At 45.2% G+C, this 17,094-nt stretch overlaps 1 protein-coding gene across 1 annotated transcript; it reads right to left on the reverse strand.

Moving 5' to 3' along the window:
* Positions 1-467: 467 nt before the first annotated feature.
* On the reverse strand, positions 468-15,005 carry KCNG4 (potassium voltage-gated channel modifier subfamily G member 4). The gene is made up of 2 exons (XM_005424759.2): positions 14,214-15,005; positions 468-1,775 (listed from the first exon to the last, which is right to left on the reverse strand). The coding sequence occupies exons 1-2, from the start codon at positions 14,961-14,963 to the stop codon at positions 990-992; spliced, it is 1,536 nt and encodes a 511-aa protein (XP_005424816.1). The 5' UTR covers positions 14,964-15,005; the 3' UTR covers positions 468-989.
* Between the last annotated feature and the right edge of the window lie 2,089 nt (positions 15,006-17,094).

Raw genomic sequence — 17,094 nt, forward strand, 5'->3', positions numbered from 1 at the left:
ATGCCAGGCTCAGTTTCCCATGCAGATGTGTTTGATGGGGGATACCTGGCCCAGGTCCCCATGTAGATGTATTTGATGGGGAAGGCCTGGCCAAGGTCCCTGTGTAGATGTGTTTGATGGGGTCTCCAGGCCCAGGTCACTGTGTAGATGTGTTTGATGGGGGTCTCCAGGCCCAGGTCACTGTGTAGATGTGTTTGATGGGGGTCTCCAGGCCCAGGTCCCCGTGTAGATGTGTTTGATGGGGTCCCAGGCCCAGGTCCCCATGTAGATGTGTTTGATGGGGTCCCAGGCCCCGGTCCCCATGTAGATGTATTTGATGGGGAAGGCCTGGCCAAGGTCCCTGTGTAGATGTGTTTGATGGGGGACACCAGGCCCAGGTCACTGTGCAGATGTATTTGATGTGGTTTCAGGCTCAGTTCCCTGTGTAGATGTGTTTGATGGGGTCCCAGGCCCAGGTCACTGTGCAGATGTGTTTGATGTGGGATACCAGGCTCAGTTGCCCGTGAAGAGGTGTTTGATGTGGTCTCTAGGCCCAGGTCCCTGTGCAGATGTATTTGATGTGGTTTCAGGCTCAGTTCCCTGTGTAGATGTGTTTGATGGGGGACACCAGGCCCAGGTCACTGTGTAGATGTATTTCATGTGGGATACCAGGCTCAATTCCCTGTGTAGATGCATTTGATGTGGTCTCCAGGCCCAGGTCGCTGTGTAGATGTGTTTGAGGAGGTCTCCAGGCCCAGGTCCCCACGTAGATGTATTTGATGGGGGAGGCCTGGCCCAGGTAGATACCTGTGTATATGTATTTGATGTGTTCTCCAGGCTCAGTTCCCCGTGTAGATGTATTTGATGGGGGACACCAGGCCCAGGTCACTGTGTAGATGTATTTCATGTGGGATACCAGGCTCAGGTCCCTGTGTAGATGTATTTGATGGGATCTCCAGGCTCAGTTTCCTGTGCAGATGTATTTGATGTATTTGATGGGATTTCCAGGCTCAGTTCCCCGTGTAGATGTATTTGATGGGGGAGGCCTGCCCCTCCAGGATCAGGCTGTCTGTCTCGTTGAAGGTGTCGCTTTCCCCGGCGCGGTTGGCGCTCTTGGCTCGGCTCAGCCGCGCCTGCAGCCGCTCGTGCTCCTTGCGCAGCTCGGAGTAGGAGTGGGAGAAGGTGTGGAATATCGAGGTGGCGGGGAAGGACATGATGAGGATCCCGCTGAGGATGCTGCTCAGAGCCACCATCTGGCCCGGCACGCTCCGCGGCACCATGTCCCCGTAGCCCACGGTGGTCATGGAGATGATGGCCCACCAGTAGGAGGCGGGGATGCTGGTGAATTCCAGCACCCTACCTGACTCGTTCTCAGCCAGGTACACCAGGGGGGAGAAGAGGGTGACGGCCACGCACAGGAAGAGCAGCAGCAGCCCGAACTCCCGCGTGCACTTGCGCACGGTGAGGCCCAGGGTCTGCAGGCCCAGCGAGTGGCGGGCAAGGCGCATGACGTACAGGATCCTCAAGGCACGTAAAACCCGTAGCACCAAGCCCACCTTCTCCAGGTACGTGTTGCTGCTCGGCCTGTCCTCCTCCTCGCTGGAGTCGTCCTCGGAGAAGATGAGGGAGGCGTAGTAAGGGGAAATGGCCAAGAAGTCGATGATGTTCAGGGGTCCTTTGAAGAACTGACACTTGCTCCTGGCCTGGATGAAGCGGAGGCAGAACTCCAGGGAGAACCAAGCCACGCAGATGGTCTCGATGACGAAGATGTAATAGCACTTCTGGGAACACTCACCCTGCCACAAAACAGAGAGGGAAATAAACAAAAGAACAGTTTGTGAACCAGCATCCAAAAACGCTGAGGGAGAGGCAATATGAATCTGCCTGAGTCACTGGCAGCAGAGATAAACAAAACCAGCTCACAGGTAGTGTGGCAGCTGTCCTTCAGTTCCACAGAGAATACTGAGCACACAAAATAGCTGAACAAACATCCTATTTGCCTAATTGGTCATAGTCAGGCCTCATTGGTCAGGTAGGCCATGAGGTCTACCTGCCTCATTTTACCCTGTTGCTTCTTCCAACCTACTGGAATGAAACCCATCTATGTATAAAGTCCTGGCATGCAGGCTGTAGATCCTGAATGTCACAGACAGGTAGAAAAATTATAAAACAAAGGCCTCATAAAATCAAGCCTGTCCTATTAAATTAATAGTTGGCCTGACACCTCTTCTATATGCAGCTAAGTACTTTGCAAGTTTTCCTGTGAAAACATCTTGAAAATGAGAGTTCGTTAACGCAACAATCTATTTCTAGGGTGAAAAACAAGTGCACTTGTATAAACAATAAGATCTGTCCCATGAGAATCAGTGAAGAAAAATATGTAAACAATTCAAGAATAGAGAGATTTGATGGACAAGTAAAATACCTTTTACTAACCAATACAGTGACTGACATGAAAGTTATTAACAAATTAAAATTGCCCACAAGGTCGGTAAAAACTGTCTAAAATGAGTTGTGTGAATAAAAAAAATGGCTTTTCCCACATGAAGCAAATGGAGTCACAGCAGACTTTTTACAATACTGAATAACTCACACTTTCTGCTGCACTTGGGAGTAACAAGTCTTTTTGTGTTCTAGAATTGGCCAGCAGAGGTTCCCCCTCAGGAGTGAGTTTTACCCTGCCCAACCCTCAGAACAATTTAGCTCTGTAGCACCATTTGGCGATTTCTCCTTTCTGCACAGTAAGCTGCTGAGTCCATATTTTACCCCTAATATGAAACACCACAGAAGCTTCATCAGCCCTGCCAGGGCTCTGCCTGCAGGGTCAGGCTGTGGCTCCATTTGCAGTCAGGGCTGGAGCACACTGATGTTTGCAGAGCTGCTGACGGGGCTTGATGAGATTGCCTGCAATCAGCAGTTGTGCTGTGCAGTGCTCACTCTCTCTGAGCCCTGAATTATTTGTACAGTGCAGCCTGGACTCTGCACAAACCTGCCTCTGGTCACCCCAGTGATGGGGCCTCTGAATTATTCATTGCTCCCATCAAGATTTATTTAATTTTTTGTTAGCTGGGCTGAATTTCCAGTACATCTGTTATTTATTTGCCTTTAGACATTTGCAGGTGACATTGCTCTCAGATCATCGTGGGGTTTTCCCTATTCCTTCCTTAGAAAACAGAAGAAAAGAAATTTTGTTTAACCTGGTTAAAACTTGCTGGTTTGTTAAACCTGGAAGGTTTAACCATTAAGATGTAGGCTGTCTTTTGAACTGAGCATGAAATTTCAAGGTGTAGCAATGTAGAGACTGTTTGGGAGCTTTTTAATTCTTGCCACCCTCTGTAACTTCAGTATTCCCTATAGAAATTTATATTTACTTAGTGAAGGCAATTTATGCTGTCAGCATAATGAGAACATGCTCATTGCCTTCACATGGGGAGATGGATTTCATCCCAACAGTTTGCATGTGAACGTTTTATATATTAGGAACATTTGTATATATTATGGAATGCACCTGACTTGATTTATATAAAATATCCCTCTCTAATGTCAGTCTCTGCAAACATTCTTCATGCTTTTGAATACCCTGTTCAAAAGCAGCAAATATTGAAATAAGAGGGGGTAAGGAAGGAAATATCAAGCACCAAAGCCAATTTCTGTTTCTCCCAGTAGTTTTGAGGATTTTTACAGCTCAGTGTTTTATGTTGCTCTCAGAATTGTTGTCCAAAGAACAGGCAGAACACACTGACTTCAAAGCTCTGTTCTCACCAAAATACTGATGCTCCTGTGTCAGTGGGAGATTTCAAATATTTTTTGCCACCACATTCCCATTAGTTACTTTCAGTACGGCCCAAATACTCTGATCCATGAATTTTTTTCGTTTGAATATCTGGTAAAGAAATCTCTGTGCCACAACAACTTCTGCACAATTCCTCTTTCTGAACAAACCAGACACATTTGGATATCCTAGTGCTCAGCACCTGCCAACACAAACCACAACAAACTCCCTCCCTTGACCTCACCATTAACTGGAGTAGAATTCTGGGGTTTTATTTCCAGACCTGTGAGTCAAATTTTCACTGAGCTCCTTCTCCTCTTGCTGTAGTTTTGCTCACGGTGGAGTGGGAACTCTAAAAGCTCCAAGCTGGGGTGGTGCTGACTGTGAGGAAGAGGGGAAGATGAAGTTTTATTTACAAGTGACCACAGCATATTTTGGCAGGGCTGTTTCAACCAAACCATCTGACATCAATCTGTACTCAACCTGTCTCTGACTTTGATGGGAGAACAGTTATGACAGGCCCAGCAGTGAGTATGTAACTCTTTATACTTTATTCATCCTGCAGATTTACTTTTCAACAATGCAAGAATTTATCAGGATTTATGGAACTTGCCTCCAGCAGAAATTCTACAACCTGTGATATAAATGTAATAAAATGAGTGCCTGGTATTGATCTTCTGTATGAAATGAGCATTTGGCTCAGCAATGAATGAAACAATATTTTGTGTGCTAAAAGATATATACTGAGCCTGCTGCCTGAAATATTGAGTGGTTTCTTAGATTTATAAACTACCTCAAAGACGCAAAGGAATTGTTTCAAACTCCTCTACCACCAGAGATAGTAAAAAAAATCAAGCTTCCTTTTGATTATTCCCCTTTGGTGTATAAGAGAGTGGCTTATTTTCCATGTTCACTTATGTGCTGGAATTTATGGTGTTACAGTGAGATTGCTCATTTTAGGATATTTCTGTTAAATTCCCTTTAAACAGAAAAAAAAAAAAAGTTCATAATAAAAGAGAAGAAGAGCAGTACTGAGTGCAGTTAACCCAGTTCCCTCAACAGCCAGAAGAAACAAGTGCCCAGGGGAACCCTCCTGGTTTCTGTTTTCCACTCAGAGAATCCCAGAATGGTTTGGGTAGAAGGAACCTTAAACCCATCTTAAACCCTTAAACCAGGTTGCTGCAAGCCTTGTCCAACCTGGCCTTGGATGCTTCCAGGGATGGAGCAGCAAAAAAGCAATTTATTCACTGCTTGTGAATTCCAGCTAAATGTGCCACTCACAAGATAAAAGGAGATAAATTTCCCAGCCTCTTAGTTTGCCAGGAAACATTAATTAAAGTGTAATGACATCAAGGATAACAAACAGAATCAGATCCCAGGGTTATGCAGCACTAGCCTAACTTACAACAGGTATAAATCTCATCTAGTGAAAATAATATCTTTACATGCATCAATAATTTCAGTTCTGCCCTGGGAGACTGAATCAGAATTTCCCCTGCAGAATATATCTCTCATCTATCCATGCTGGTTTCCAGATGCTGCTCCCTTTTTTTTGTGTAGACAAGGAAAAACTTGATTATTACTGAATAACTGTAAGGCACCACTAAGGAACTCTTGTTCCTTCAGGGTCTGCTCTGTGCTGATCATTTGTGTCTCACCTTTTTGCTCTCTTAAGACAATTGGCAAATAAAATGTGCTTTGGAAAACTTGTTCTGAATCATTACCTGATGCACCCATGAGTTTCCTGCTGCCAGAGATTTAGTCCAATACCTTTTGCACTGGTTTATCCCAATACCTTTATTCCCTCTTAATCTGAAGTACAATCAGGAAAGAAATCCTGTTATTCCCATTATGTTGGGAGTGCAGTGCTGCAACTGTGTGAGGATTAAGATTGGATAGGTACCAACTTTCTGCCCTGGGTGTGATTGACTCTAAGTGGAAGTTTATTGGCAGCAGTCTGAGCCTGTTTTCTGTGCTGTGTAATTTGGGATTTCCCACAGTCTATAAACAGGGTGGAGTCTGGGAGGTAAAACAAGCAAAACTACAGGATTTCCTGTGATCTCCTTCCTGTGCTTGCCAGGGAGCTCTGCTCAGGGTGGTGTCAGTGATTCCAAGTGTTTCTTGTGTCAAATGATCTATTCTCAGGTTAAATAGCAAATGATGCATTGTGTCAAATGATCTATTCCCAAGTTAAATAGCAAATGATCCATTGTGTCAAATGATCTATTCTCAAGTTAAATAGCAAATAATCCATTGTGTCGAATGATCTATTCCCAAGTTAAATAGCAAATGATCCATTGTGTCGAATGATCTATTCTCAAGTTAAATAGCAAATGATCCATTGTGTCGAATGATCTATTCCCAAGTTAAATAGCAAATGATCCATTGTGTCAAATGATCTATTCTCAAGTTAAATAGCAAATAATCCATTGTGTCGAATGATCTATTCCCAAGTTAAATAGCAAATGATCCATTGTGTCAAATGATCTATTCTCAAGTTAAATAGCAAATAATCCATTGTGTCGAATGATCTATTCCTAAATTAAATAGCAAAAGTTCCTCCAATGCTTGTGGAACACTTTGCTAATAAGCACAGCTTGATCAGTATCTGGATTATTTCAGAATCATGTCGTATTTCCAGAGCTTTGGAGTGGAAATCAATCTGTACCTCAGCACAAGGTGTATGTGTTGCTTACACAGCACACTGGTGAGAAAGGAATCTCGTGTTGTTTATGAAGCCAAGCTGACAGAAGTCCTTGAACCCAGCTAAAGTCATAACAGAGCCCCTGTATGCAAACGCTGTTATTCCCAGGGCATGTTTGTGGGAACCAGCTGGCTCATCATCATCATCAAACAAATGAGCAAGGGCTGAAAGGATCTGAGCCCTGCTCCCAGCCCGAGCTGCTGCAGTGATTGCTCCCGAGGAAAGGCTGCCCTCTGCTCAGTGACCCACACCTAATGGAGCCAGAACCAGGCAGGGAAGGAGCTCAGAGAGCACATGCTCCATCCTATTGGAGTCCTAGAGGAGTTTCCCAGAGCACAGGACCTGCACCTTCTCACCCCCCTGCAGTGGAGGGACAGGCTGCCAGAATGTCACCGTTCACCCCAGGAGTGTGCCTGGCTCCAGGGCTGAGGCAAGGTCATGGTTCACATCTGCTAAATTTATCCTGGCAGGGGCAGGTTTTGTTTGGCACAGTCAAGCTGCTGCTCAGATCCTTCCTGTGATGCACACACTGCTCTGTGGACAGAGGCCAGGGTCCACCAGAGAGGCAGCAGATGGCATCAGCCTGTCCTGCAGCTCCTGACCTGCCTTCTGCCAGCCTGTGCTGTCCAGCACTTATCCCAGCAGGACTGCTCTTCCTGCAGCCTGGCCCTTGGGCCAAAATCAGCCAGCCCTCTAGGTGCAGGATTTCAAAGCAAAACCAGCAGGAACTTCCCTCTCTAAGCCCAAGGCTGCCATTTCCTGGGTGGGGGCTGTTTTCCAGCCTTTTGCATTTCTCACACCTGGGCAGTTCATCCTGCTCTAGAGCCTCTCCCTGAGCAATTCCCTCTCTGTGAAAAACCCAAACTAATGGGATGGTGTGAAAACAAGCTTTGGTTCTTCCCACAGACCCAAGGCAGTGGGAATACAGGGGAGGCTGCAAGTCCAGAGAAGGGTTGGGAAGGAGCAGAGGCAGAGCAAGAGCTGGGTGTAGGGAGCTGAGCTCCCCAGCTGGCTCCAAGCTGTTCTTACCCCATTGGCAGCAGGAAATGAACACATACAGGACAGAAATCCCTTTTGGCTGTGAAGTGATGGCTTGGTTAGGAAATGTGGTGCCAGCCTGGGTTCCCTGCATACCTGAGCTCCGGGATGCAGCTGCAGTGCTGCAGGTAGTGCTGAATCACTGCGGCCGCATTGCCGCTGTTATTTGAATAATTAAACCACGCTCTGCTGAATCAAATGATGGGGAGGGAGAGCTTGAAAACCCTGTGTTATGGATCACATCAGCTCTTGGATTTATGGTTTTAGCCTGATGCAATAAAATCAGAAGGTTACAGCCTGCTGAGAACAACTCTAACCTGATTTAGGGAATGATGAGCTTGTTAAAGCAGTGCTGTGTATTCTGAGAACACAATGAGTTCCCACTTGTTCTACTCGAGGGGAAAGAAGCCTGGACTTAGGAAAACAATTACTACAACCACAGCATTTGAGGAAACTGAACCAATATTGGTATTGTATTAATGTGGACATTAGAAGGAACAGAGAAAGAAATTAATGCTCTGTGTCCAACAAATAATTGTCCCCTCTGGGGCAGAAGTGTACCTAAAATAAATTGTTAAAATTAACTTTTAAACTTTAGTGTGCAGACACTGTTAGAGTCAGTCTGAAGAATCTGGTTTTGATTGAAACCAGTTGGTGACTCCAAAGTGTTGCTGTTAGCAGAAAGCTGTGAAAGAGTAAACTTCTTCTTGTTTTTCTAGTAAGGAATGTAACAGACAATTTTGTAACTGTGCAGAGCAGTAAAGTCAAAATGACAAGGAATTTATCTGAACTTGGAAGGATAACCTTCAAATGACAGTTTTGCTGCTGGTCGAAGCATTTTGCCTGTTACTGTTTCTCTCTTTCCTCACTGCATTGCAAATTCTTCAGAGAAGAAATTCCTTCTTATTGTAACTCTGGAGCACAGGGGGTCCCAAAGATTGTTAAATCTTTTAAGGAGAGATACTGGTGCTAATGAGAGGTGCTGACAGTGGGGGAAGGAACTTGGGGGATAAATTAGTTTCAAGCAGAGTTTTCCAGAGATGGAAAGGCAGCACCCATCTTCCCAAAGAAAACATTTATTAAACTCTCACCTGTGCTGAACCCCTTGAGGAGAGCCAGGTGAGGGGAGTGAACAGGCTTTTCTAATAATTACAGCTCTAAAAGCAGCAGGAGGGGAAAGAAATCCTGGCTCCCAGTGAGGGCCAAGTGCTGGCACACTGCACAGCTGTTGGTGCAGTGCCCAGTGCAGAACAGCTGGAACAGCTGGAACAGCTGGGGGTCCCCCAGGATGGCGTGCAAAGCTCGGAGCCTCAGCACTGCTGGGACACAGCCAGGAGGGGATGAGCATAAGGCAAACAAATAATGTCTGATTGTGCTTCCTGAACACTGCACACTGGCTTTGGAAAGCCAGGCAGGATCCATTCCCTCCCTGGAGGGCCAGAGTTTGTGCAGACACTGATTTTGTGCGGCAGGGAGGGGGAGCTGGGGCACAGATGGGCAGCAGTGAGCACCCCCTCCGTGCCCTTTGGGCTGTGCAGAGCAGGGTTTCAGTGGGATGAACTCATTCAGAGCTCTACAGAACAGACCCCGTGCTGAATTGGGCAGTTCTGGGTGTGGGTGCCTGGGAAATGGTCACTGATTGTGTGGGACTCTGAAATCAGGGTCTTAACGTGATGGTGAAATTTCCATCTCAAAGCTCCTGGTGTTTCTGGCCTCAAAAAAAGGCAGATCCCATAAAGCAATAATTCATAAATATATATCATAAAGCAATAATTCATAAAAATATATCAAAGTCCCAAGCTTGAATATTCTGATTTCTGTTGTTTAATGGTTTCTTACTGAACCTTTCTTCGACCATTATTAATTTAACTAATTCACTCTATGAAGCACATAAATAGCTGGGTTTCACTGTGCTGAGCACACCCAGACCAGGAGGGTTTTGGTGCTCCAGTGAAGCACATTTTCCTACTTCCCTTGCTAATCAAAACGGTCAGAAAAAATCGGGATTGCACTGGATGCTTGGACAATTTAAGAGAGGGATTTTCTGCAGAAAGTGACCTGATAAGAACCCAGAATAAAGTGCTTGAGCAGATGCAATAAAGCCAAAGCACATCCAGCTTTATTTTGTTCCAAGTAATTTCAAGTCATACGTATATAGCAGTATATTTATAGATAGGCATGTGCACATATGCCTTTATAGAATTACACTTTCAATGAGAATTGCATTTTCTTTCTCTTCACAGTAAGGTGAATAAATTGGGTTTTCCCCCTGTAAAGTAAAATTATTCCATTTTAAAGAAAACCTGTTTCTTGGCAGCTTCCCCCAGTGTGCAAGCCAAATATTCTTTAGTATCATACAGAAAACTTCAGCAACATCAAGCATTAAAAAACTAATCAGGGTGTCCAGAATAATGGTGTAGAATATAAAAAAATAATTTAAAAGTTGTTCTATTTGTTAAGTACTGGGTTCTCCTCATCTGTTCTGTTTTCTGGATTCTAAGTGCAACCAGAGACTAGAAACTTACTCTCTTAAAAGGAACTTGATTTTCACATAATCAAATGATCCCAGGAAAAGAAGCTTTAAAAAACATGAGTAGTCTGTGTTTCAGGATAAAACCTTCACATGCAACAACAGTGGCTGCAGCTTGTGATGATTTTGTTTCATTGGGTCCTATAAAATACCTAAAGCAATTCCAAGCTTCTCAAGGTCAGCTAAGAGCAAACACAATAATTTGTAGTAACAGGGTCAGGGAATGGAAATATTTGGGGGTTTTCTCCCCCCTGACCTTAATTTGCTGCCTTCCTGAAGGACAGACCTTGCTGTAGCCTCTCTGCTGAGTCATTTCTCCAGAGGATGCCAATTTTAGGGACTCATTAAATGGAATATCTCATCCCAAGGAAAGTCCCAAGAGTACTTCAAAGTGTTCTCCCTCTCCAGGCCCTTCTGCAGTGGTTTTACCCCAGAGTTTTCTGGTGTAATGATGGGTTTTTTCCCTTTGGGTTGGATGTGCTGTTTCAGTGACCCTTCTTAGATTGTAACTCGTATGTGGGACTGGGACTTTTGGGGGCTTTGATGGGACTTCTGTCCTGTCTCTAGTGGGATGATCTGAGTTTCTTCATTTGAGGGTAACTCTGGTGAATTTTGTCACTTCAGCTTTCCTATCCTGTATGCATGGTCTCCAGTTCAGGTTTGCAGTTCTCTCAGGCTGCCTGTTCAGATCAATAACTGATTTTCTCACCTCTAAATATGCCTTTTTTCCCTATCTCTACATGCCTTAATTACTGCACGTTGATGATATTAAATCTGTTTTTTACCAAAGAGAGTTTGAGCTCCACAAAGAACTGATGCAAATATCATGGACAAGGATATATTTCCACTGGAAAATGTGGTAATTCTGTCGTTTCATTCCTAACTTGTTACTGATGACTCTTCTCTCCTTAGCCTCACCAATAATAAAACCTTTTGTATGTTTATTTCATGGTCAGACTCAAACTTGAGCTCACCAGAGCTGTTCCTTTGCTACTCCACATTTTTGCTGAACTTTTTGCTCACCCTTCACCTGGGACTGTTCCCTCTGGGTTGGCATTCCCATCATGTCCATATAAAATAAAAATGTTTGCCCAAATCTGGGTGGGTTTTTTTTCACGAGGAGGTTCCTAAATGGCATTTGGCACATTCTGGAGTGTGTCAGTGATAGCAACTCCTCCTTTATTTCTCTGTCAGCTGCATCCCCGACCCCAGGCTCCCCCTGCCATCCCCTCTGCTGCCCCTGGCGCTGGCTCCTTCCCTCCCCTCCGGTTGCCAGGGTGACTGGGTTTCCCTGATGCAGATGCTCTCTCCTGGCTCCCTGCCATCCCTCTCCCGGAGACAGAGCCGAGTTTTCACTTTCCCCAGCACGCTGAGGACTCCTGGCTGCTCTTCTGCCTGCTCTTTCCTCCCTTCTGAGCAGACCTGGCTCAGCAGCTGCTCGCAGGACCAGGGATCTGCTGTGCCTGCAGGGTGGGATCAGCAGCCTCTGAGCCAAGTGAGTCAAGTGGAAGTCACCTTGCATTATTTTTTCCTTTTTTTTCTTTTTCTTTTTTTTTTTTTTTTAACTCTGATCCATCTTGAGCTGGAGTCCAGCCACTTTTCACTCTCTTAATGTGGCTGTGGTGAGGAGGAGCAGGACCCTAGAGTGGTACATATGCAGCAGAGGTAAAGCCTTTTTTGTCTGTTTTTCAGAACGGGTAATATGAATAAACTCAATTTCCAGTGTTAGTGACATTGGAAAATGGATCCTTGCAGTAATTTTAAGGACATTTAGCTCAGAGCTTTTGCCAAGCTTTAAATCAGAACTGACTAAACCTCACAGTAATCTTTGAATTCAGGTGTGGAATTTCAGGTTGTTCAGAAACTTTGTGAAGGAATTTGACTGTTTTCTGTCACTGAGCAAACAGATATTGAATCATCTTTGTGTTCAGCCCTAAAAGCAAAAACTTCAGGTCCTGCATGCTTGTTTCAGGTTGTTGGTAAATGTGGCCCCATCTTGGAATCAGTCTCTGAGGTCAGTTCTGAGTTACAAATCAACAGAGAGTTGATTTTGCTAAGCATGACTCAGCTGCAGCCAAGAAGTCCTAATTTTAGTCAATTAACTTCATGGAGCTATTTGTCCAGCTCTAGTTAAAATGCTCTTTTGAGATGCCAGTAAGGAAATTTTAGTTGTTGCAGGCTAAGAATTTAGGGATGGAAATTTAGGGATGCCAAAACTGCTTGTTAGTAGTTCAGATTTCTGCTTTTCCACAAGGCATGAGTATTTTGTCTCATATATTCCCCTATTTTTCCTGTGGTAGAACATCACATAATTCATAGAAAGTGACTTTTAATACTCTGTATTCTGGGGCACAGTGACAAAGTGCTTTGGGCTGGTGCTGTAAGTGTAAATTATGGAATGTTTCCAAACATTTGGACAAATGTGGTCCTTTCCTCAAGTTCATCCTTCATCCTCTCCCCTGCACTTCCAACAATCCATCTTTTGGGCTGGTTTCAATGCAGTTTGCTTGTTTTTAAAGTGCTGATACATATGCAAATCTCTAAGTAGTAATGTCATCCTTGTTTTATAGGAAATCCAGGAACAGCAGCTTCACTGCAGCTCCCAGACACACTTATAACCCTCAGCATGCTTTTCTTTCTAACTTAGTCATTTATTTTTTTTAAAACACACAACCCCTTACATCCAGCAGAGCTCTGCTCATGTGCTGGGTCTTTTACATGGGATTTATTTATCAAAGCTTTTCCTGCAGTGGTTGGGAAATGGAGATAAAAAGCCACTTCCATTAACAAAGTTAGTAGGAAGCACTTGCTGGAGCAGAGTTTGTAATGTTTGTACATTGAGCTGGAAGAAGGATGTTCTATATTTAAGGTACTTGCTTGGAAGAAGCATTGGAACAGTGTTAACAGCTTTTGCTGTGAAAACAGTTTTTCCTTCTTTCAGCCAAAAAGTAATAGAATAGCTGGGGAAGGCTGCAAGAGCACCAGGCTTATTCCTGACAGGCTGGAGCCTTCCTTAGCAAATGGAAGTTAATATTCAAGGGGTTAAAAGGAGCAGGGAATTATCTTAAATTTCAGCCTCCTGTGCTGTGCTCAGTTTTATCCAAAGATATCAAATATCAGGATGTATTTTTACCATGACAAGGCTGCTTTGACCAGTAAAATAGATACAGATTTTTGTCTTGTGCACGCCAGGCTGTGCTGTACATGTAAAAATGACTCTATTCATCAATATGTGACACTCTGAGGAGTGTCTTGTCTTACAGCAGGGGTTGGGGCAGGGGGTTCATTTGACACAGATTTCCTCAGCACTTTTGGAAGGGCAATCTGCAAATGAAGTGCAGGATTCATTACAGACATTAGTCAAGGTTATTTGATGAATTTGGACGTTATCACATCTGAAATAACTTTGGATTCTTACTTTTCCTCTGGTCTATTATTACAAAAATAAATCTTTTCAATACTGAAATATTTACAGTAATGTTACAGAGAAGATCCTTCATGTGTGATGCAGGCTTGATTTATTTGCCCTGGATTAATGTGGATGAGTTTTTTGAGAAGGGTTTAAGTGCAGTTAGCAGTTCAGATAGTGCTTGGTATTACTCCTACAATATGTACATATATGTGGGGCAAACACAGAATTCTCTTAGCATGGAATTATGGTTTTTTTGGATGCACAGCTTTTCTGTATCAGTATGTGCAAAAATACTTCATCTGCCTCTCATCCTTCAATCTTTATGCATCTACGGAAATGTAACATATAAAAATTAATGAATATTTCTCCCTCTTTAAGCATCTGACAGTTTTATCACAAGGGAAGATACCCAGCTGTTTTAAAAGTAAAGATGTCAGAGGAAAATATTTCTGTAGCTGATGTGTCCAAAGGAGAGATTGCCTGTAAATAGAGAGTGAAGCATCTTGAAAACTCCACGATGTCAGTTTGAGAGTCAGTGCTAACAAGTTAATCTTACCCTGGCAGCTGCTTCTCAAGAAGGAAAAAACACCGTATACTGGAGAGCTGAAATATCTGCTCTGTCCAAAAGCTTTCTTGTATTCTAGCTAAAAATCAGTATGATATTTGTTCCCATTATTCTTAACATGGTATCACTTGAAAATGATGGAATTAATTTGAGCCATAGCTGTGTTTTCTGTCCCAGTTCTGTGGTTAGACCAGTTAAGAAGGACTGACTTACCCTGTCTTCTTCAGCTCTCAAGTCTGGCATTGTGCTCACACAAAGGCTGACAGCTGTGGTGGCCACAAAGAGGATGGAGAGACAAGCAAAGACTTTGCCTGGCAGTCCTGACTGGGGATTTTCCACCATATCTCTGAGTCTGTTCATGAACTGCCCAAATCTGGTTTTCTCATCCAAGACACACGAAGCTTCCTTGCTCCTCCGGAGCTCCTCTTCTTTGCGGATCTCGGCCAGCTCCTGCAGCTTCTGGAAGAGCTTCCGAAAGCAGCAGTTCTCCAGGTTGGATTCCTCAATGCCCCAGTACCTCAGCTCCTCCTGGAAAGACAAGGCACACATGTCTCTCAAGAGCATCAGCTTCCCTGCTGCGAGGAAGCTGACAATCATCCCGAAAGCGTTGGGGTTCCTGTCAAAGAAGAACTCGTGGGTGTCCTCATCGTAATCGTCACACAGCTGGATGATTTCTTCATAGCTGCTGCAAAGCTTCAGTTTGCTCAGTCTGGTCAGGGGAAACTCGTCCAAAGTACTCCAAGGCAGCAGGTACTTGATGCCCCCAACGTTGATCATGATCTCTGTCTTCAGATCGACTGCAGACACTTGGTCAGGGTGGTAAATCCTCCTGGCTCTCTGGTAATGGACCCCCTTGACAGAAGGGGTTTCCACACAGATGGGAAACAAGTGGCTCAAGGAATTGCAGGAGTTGTAGCTAATGTTGCTATAGTCTTGGTCACTGCCTCTGGAGAGAATAGGCATCTCTAAGAGTTCTCACCGGGACATCCAGAGCGGCATCAGAGCAGGGGGATCTGTCAGCCAGAGGATACAGGGAGGAGGAGAAAACATAGCAGAGGTTACTGCCAGAGAAAAGGCGTCTCCAGCCACTTTCCTCTATCAGGAAATCAATGAGTGCTTGTTTGGTAAGTAAAAGTCACCTCTGTGCCTCTTCCTGAAGCCTGCAGCCCGTGAATGAGCTTTGCTTTGCTGCCTCATTGGTTGTCTGGCAACACAGGCACGGAGCACAGCTCCAGCCTCATTCATAATTATCACCGAGGCTCGGGAGCCTGCAAATCCGAACGGGAGCACCTCGGGCTCCTCTCCGAGCAGGTCTGGGCAGCGTTACATCCTTATTTTATCCTTATTTTCCGGTTGCTGTCGCTTTGCTTTCTTATTTCTATAAACCCGTAACCACGCGCTAACTCAACTAAGCTGCTTAATAGTTATTAGCGACAGAGCGGGCAATTACCTGCCATCAGCTGGATGCGAAGTTCTAATTGCTTTAACGGGACTGCTCAGATTGCGATTCCTCTGCTCTCGCTGCACGCCCGTTCTGCCTCTCGGGGGGGTTGCAAGGATTAAAAATGCCTTAAATTCTGTCTAAATGATGACTGTTCTGATCGACCCGACCTCGTGCCAAATTACTGAGGAGTTAGAGGGGAATCTTTGCCCACCGCGGAGAAAACTTTGTTATAAGCAGGCAGAAAGTGTTTTCTCAGCTCAGGAGAATTTAACACTCCCCTCCTCCTTTCAGGGACAAACCCCTGCTTTTCCCAGTAGTCCCTAGAGATTAAAAAACCCTTTTTTACCCCAAGACAGCCAAGTGCAAACTGCAAGGAAAGTTTCCCGAAGTGACTTACCGGCGGAGCAGGGGCAGCAGGCGGGAGCGGGGGTGCCCCGCAGGCTGGAGCTCTTCCCTCTTCCTCCTCCTCCTCTTTCCTGGAAGGGGAAAGCAGCCGTGCGTGTGGATGTAACATATGTTGTGCTAAGGGATCCTCCCAAAGGTGTCCTGAGCCGCAGCTGCTCTCCTGGGCTTTGCTGGTGGAGGATGCTGGTGGATCCTGCCCTCTCCCTGTCCCTCCTCTCTTCGCTGCCCTCTCGCTGTCCCTCCTCTCTTCCCCCGGGACTGTCGATGTGGTCCTGGAAGAGGAGGGGAGAGGGAAGGGGGAAGGGCTTAGGAATAATCTCTCCAGCATCCCTCCGTGTATCCAGCAGGCAGCAGGCAGCAACTGGGGGAGAACGTGGAGTACAAGTCCCCGGCTAATGAGGTTTGATAATCAGTAAATTCTGGCAAATCTACTTAATAAAACAATTTCAGTGTCTATTAACTCCTTCCATCATAGTCATGCTACAGTCGCTTGGGCTGGAGAATTCACTTCAATTTCTCAGCAGCACTTGCCATGACCTGCATCCCTCTCAGAACTGGGATTTGCTCTTTAATATTCCTGGATGGAAAGGGGAATTTGTAGGGTCCATGGATGCTGTGCCTCAGCATTCCTTTGGCTATGAGGGAAATGCTTTCCTTCCATAAAAGAAAGGACTCTTTTCCAGATCTGCAGTGCTTTTCCAACAGCCAAGAACTTTTTCCTTTCCACTTTACAGATGATGGGAAATCAAACCTTATCATTAATCAAACCTTATCATGCTTTGCTCATGCATAGCTTTAGGGAGCTGGGCTTGCTGTAATGCTTTTGGATTCTGCAACTGGGCACGGATTTCACACAAATTCTCTTTGTTTGGCCTCAGTCAGAGGGTCCAGGAAACCTGGGCTTGGGTTCTGTGGACAGGTCCCCCCTGTGGGGCTCCCCAAAAAGCCTTGGCTCGTGGCTGTATTCAGCAGGCTCTGAGGTGAATCCTGTCTCCAGAGAGATGTGTGAATCTGTGGGCTTTAAATGCCACACTGGGAGCGTGAAGGTCGCCAGGAGAAGTGAGATGGGGACAAAGTGCAGGTGCTCCTCACCCCTGTGAGGAGTGAGGGGCAGCTGGAGCCCTAAGCTGCTGCTCCTCAGCTTTTATCAGCTCTGAGCAAGGCTGTGGCACAGCCTAGGACACGAAGCCTTCGCTAATTGGGCTTTTGGGGCACATCTCTCCGGGCCCATGAGGTGCCCACAAG

Source organism: Geospiza fortis, unplaced genomic scaffold, assembly GCF_000277835.1.
Source record: "Geospiza fortis unplaced genomic scaffold, GeoFor_1.0 scaffold102, whole genome shotgun sequence".
NCBI classification, from domain to species: Eukaryota; Metazoa; Chordata; class Aves; order Passeriformes; family Thraupidae; genus Geospiza; species Geospiza fortis.